The sequence below is a fragment of the Chiloscyllium plagiosum genome, chromosome 33 (assembly GCF_004010195.1).
Source record: "Chiloscyllium plagiosum isolate BGI_BamShark_2017 chromosome 33, ASM401019v2, whole genome shotgun sequence".
Classification (NCBI taxonomy): Eukaryota; Metazoa; Chordata; class Chondrichthyes; order Orectolobiformes; family Hemiscylliidae; genus Chiloscyllium; species Chiloscyllium plagiosum.
In genome coordinates, this window is record NC_057742.1 from 600,356 (window position 1) to 604,898 (window position 4,543).

Here is a 4,543-nt window from a genome sequence, read left to right on the forward strand (position 1 = left end):
TGGGGGTGGGTGACCCCGGTCAGTGGGGGTGGGTGACCCCAGTCAGTGGGGGTGACCCCGGTCAGTGGGGGCAGGGGAGCCAGGCTGGGGGTGACCCTGGTCAGTGGGGGTGGGTGACCCCGGACACTGGGGGTGGGTGACCCCGGTCAGTGGGGGTGGGTTGAACTCAAGCCCGAAGCCGGTGCGCTCAGCTGTTTATTTTCAAATTCCTTGACAGTTGCTGTGGCCGTGTTGTGATGCACAGGCAGCGCTCTCCCGGGGAATGGCCTCTCACCTAACATGGCTGATAGCCCGATCGCCAGTGCCGCCAGTCGGAGGGCTGCAGCAGCCGCCGGGGTCCTCATGGCCGCGCACCAACCGACAGCCACCGTGCCCGCGCACTGCCCACCCCCCGCCACGAGCGGGAAACTCCAGGCATGCGCCACGCCGTCTCCAGCCGCCGCCCGCAAGTGACAACACCCTCCCCACCCCGACAGCTGGATCTTCGACGATTTTTCACCAATGGCTTCTTATTATGTTCATATGTATGGTTCAATGAATGTTTCCACAACTATTTGTTCATATTTACGAATCAGGGTGAAGTATACGGGTACAACTACAGAGCTACATTCACTTAGCCCGCCTATTAGTGACGTCCCGCCCCCATCTGCTCCCCCGCCCCACTCATGGTCACGTGTAGTGGGAAAGGCCGTTTTCCTGCGCGCTGACGTCAGGACACGATTCCTGGTTGCGCTGAGACGCACGCTATCCCAGTTACGCGCTGGCGTCACGAAAGAACGGAAGCGTGCGTGGAGGGATTCTCCCGCCCGTGAGTGTATCCATGTGAAAGAGCGACAGCAGCTTGACACTTCAGCCACGTGGAATCAGCAGGACAGCGACAAGGCACAGGTTAGACAGTAATAAAGCAGCATTCCTCATACACAGACACTTATAGGGATTGGGAATACTTTCAGGACACATCCTGGAGTGTTTTTTAAGGATTTCGTGAGATTTTTTGATACTGAAATTTGAAGTGTAGGAATACGACAATAGATGGAAAACTGCACGTCTTTAAATAAAGGAGTGGGGTTTAGTTATTATTCTGTACAGTTACCGTTTGCTTTGTTTTAATTTCTTCCTTTAGAAGTTCCGTGCATGATTCCGGTGACGAAAACGCGATCTGATATTGATAGAGACGTAAACAGTAGAATACAATCGATTGACAGCTCAGAACGGAGCAAACGATATGCTTTACTTATTCATAGAGTAGAAATTTTAATGATGTCGATATTATAATCAGTAGTTACTGAATTGATATTAGAACCAGAATTGTAGTTTTAGATGAACGGTTCGGATAAAAATAAAACTTTAAATGGCGAAGGTCGTGACGGCTAAAATGTGGCATTAATGTGACTTGAATAGTTGTTTATATCTTTGAGGCCATTATAAATAATGGTTGTGTGGAAATTGATCATGATGTGTCTCCCAAACATGTTGGAGTGCTGGTTTCTTGGAACGAGTAGCTTAATTTGACAAGTACGCTGACTTTGAGGCAATCGTGTACGTATGAAGCAGGCCCCTCCATTTGTTTCAAGACTTTTGCGATAAGAAGATGTTTCGGTGCGCTTCGAATTCTCATGGAATTGTACACTAAAGTCTTGAAGAATAAGCTCAGTAAGCGTGGTTTCTTCTGGAGCCCCCACTATCAGTCACAAAATGAGAGACGATTGGAGCCACAACCGGCTGGCCAGATCAATCTCTCTCATTTCCCAATCCTGCTATTCCCCAATCCTCTCCTTGCCGTTCTGTGAGAAAGGAACATCATTAGGATTTCAGGTGCCAGTTGCTCTACTAACCACTATCAGCGGTAGTATCTCATTCTTATTTTCTGTGGCTACAAACACTCGCTTTTCTTTGGCTTAGGTAATATAGTTAAGTTTTTCACCTAACGGTGCTCAAGACATGCCTTCATAGTTTCCAATATGTTAGTTAAAGGTCTTTCTTAAATGCATTGGGCAGTTTAGCCGAAAAGCTGAAACTGAAGCACATCTTGTATTTGTGACGAGGTTTTCGGACCAGTTTATTTTGGAATGCGATAACCCATTTTGTCTTATTATCGTCCGAAAATGAACGGTTTCTGCTCTGGTTGAAACATATCAGTCCGGTTTAGTAATTTGATGAGTAGGTTTGTCATTGGTCTGAGTGCAGATCCAGTGGAGATCTTTGCAGTTTGGAATTGGATTTGAGTGGTCACCTTTACTACGTTCAGTAATTTATTTAATCCCGGCAAATAATTTCAGTAGAACTTGGACTGAAACAAAGGAGTGGTTAATAACTTCTACAATCAGTCACTACCTAACATGTTAAATTATTGCAATTTATAATCCAAATTGGATTCGGATCGAAGCGCTCAGCACCACACAACTTCCAACACACTCTCATGCTTAATATAACACTGATAAATTAATCTACCCGCCCACGGGCCGTGCTCTGGAGATGGGTTAAAGAAGCCATTTTGAAGGAAGTATTAATTGTTAATGTGGCAAATTGGTTTCCAGTGCTGTGCAGTGGCAGAATTCTGGATTCACTTCTGAAGTACCACATTCAGGAAAAGCTCAGTACGCAAAACTTAGAGCTTTGGAAACAGGATGTGCTGTTGCTAGTACTGATAGATAATGGATTTATCAAAAATGAGACTGAGTGTGATGACATCTGAAGAAAAAATAGTTTATGTTAAATTTATGGGGTAGAAGTAACCTTTTTTCTATAAAACGTTTTGTTTTAATTATGTCCTTATGGTGTCACTGTAAAGGAATAGTTGAAATTCTTTGCACAATGGTGAAGTGATTTATTAGAAACATTGTGTATTATAGGCCCATCACAGTCTTTGTTTATGGAAAAGGTAACACCAATGCAAAGGAGGGAGAATCTGAAGTTGATTAACTCCACAGCACACTCCCAACATTTCTTGATGACAGCTCATATAGTATTGTTAGCAAAATTCTACGATGTTGGAATAGATCATTCGGTCCAAAGTGAACTATTTTTCTTGTTTTGTGGAATTCTTCCTTAATTGTTCTAGAATTGAATGTCAAAGATCACTTGATAAAGTAAAAATCCTTGATTATCACATCAAATCTTCTCCTGAGGGCTGAGAATTAAATGGATTTGAACCAATCTGTTCAGTAATTTATGAAATAGTTTTGTGTATTTACCAGCTGTCTAACACTGGACTGCTTTGATTCAGGCTTCCCAGTGTCCTAGTCATCTAAATGACCAAAAATAACTCGCTCAGGTGGAACAAGAATATTGTAGGAAGTGTTAGAAAGCATGAACTGAGCCTTTTCCTATTACCAAGCAACAATACCTCAGGGTACAGTAGCCTCCTAACTATGGTACTAGCAACAAGAGTTTGTAAATTTAGACCTCATCCTGGCAAGTTGTGAAATTGAATTCAATAAATCTGGCAATTTGTGGCTGGTCACAAAGTAACTCTGACAGCTGGACTACTGTATAAACCCAACTGATTCACTTCAAGGAGAGAACATCACCACTGCTTGGTCTAGTTAACAAGTAATTGGCACTCACTGCCCATATCCCAAAAGGATTAAAAAATGATAAGGCATGGGAGGGAGGTTGTGTAAGTTCATACTAGCTCTTTAAAAGAGCTGTCAATTTACTCACACTCCCTGGCTTTGACCCTTCGTCTCTCACGATTTCCACCCCCTTCCTATTATTGATGCAATTTCCTGAAAGTTGTTGGATCTGCTTCCTGTGCCCTTTTAGGCAGACTACGATAACTTGCTGTATGCATTTCTTATTCCTAATGTTGTTTCTGGCTCTTTTGTCTGTTCCCTTCAAATGTTCTTCTGTTACAGATATTTCTGCTATAAGGAAGTTTTGCCTTATTTAATGTGCCAAAATCATGATTTTGATAAACCTGATTACAAATTTCCATTTAGCTTATGCTATATGGAGATTCTCAGGTTCCAGTAATTCCAGGTAGCTCACATCCCTCTTCCTGCTGCTAACCTAATAAATCTCCTCCACTCCATCTCCAAGGCTTTGTTATCCTTCCTCTGTACTTCCCTGTACAACTGTACAGGGCCCTGGTGAGATCACACCTGGAGTACTGTGTGCAGCTCTGGTCTCCAAATTTGAGGAAAGACATTCTGGCTATTGAGGGAGTGCAGCGTAGGTTCACGAGGTCAATTCCTGCAATGGCGGGACTACCTTATGCTGAAAGACTGGAGCAACTGGGCTTGTATATCCTTGCGTTTAGAAGACTGAGAGGGGATCTGATTGAGACATATAAGATTATTGTTGTGGTTCTGTTCGCCGAGCTGGGAATTTGTGTTGCAGACGTTTCGCCCCCTGTCTAGGTGACATCCTCAGTGCTTGGGAGCCTCCTGTGAAGCGCTTCTGTGATCTTTCCTCCGGCATTTGTAGTGGTTTGAATCTGCCGCTTCCGGTTGTCAGTTCCAGCTGTCCGCTGCAGTGGTCGGTATATTGGGACGAAACGTCGGCAACACAAATTCCCAGCTCGGCGAACAGAACCACAACA

The 4,543-nt window shown here is 44.0% G+C and overlaps 2 protein-coding genes across 6 annotated transcripts in view; one reads left to right on the forward strand and one right to left on the reverse strand.

Moving 5' to 3' along the window:
* LOC122539699 (zona pellucida-binding protein 2-like) overlaps positions 1 to 607 on the reverse strand; it is a 41,522-nt gene extending 40,915 nt beyond the window's left edge. For all 3 annotated transcript variants that reach the window (XM_043674698.1, XM_043674699.1, XM_043674696.1), the window contains exon 1: positions 275 to 607. In XM_043674698.1, coding sequence (XP_043530633.1) covers positions 275 to 344 — 70 coding nt within the window. In that variant the 5' untranslated portion in view covers positions 345 to 607. The remainder of the gene's footprint in view (positions 1 to 274) is intronic.
* Positions 608 to 766: 159 nt separating this feature from the next.
* Positions 767 to 4,543, forward strand: part of LOC122539702 (zinc finger protein Aiolos-like) — a 223,098-nt gene continuing 219,321 nt past the window's right edge. For all 3 annotated transcript variants that reach the window (XM_043674701.1, XM_043674703.1, XM_043674702.1), the window contains exon 1: positions 767 to 888. The gene's annotated coding sequence lies outside the window, so the exon portion shown is untranslated. The remainder of the gene's footprint in view (positions 889 to 4,543) is intronic.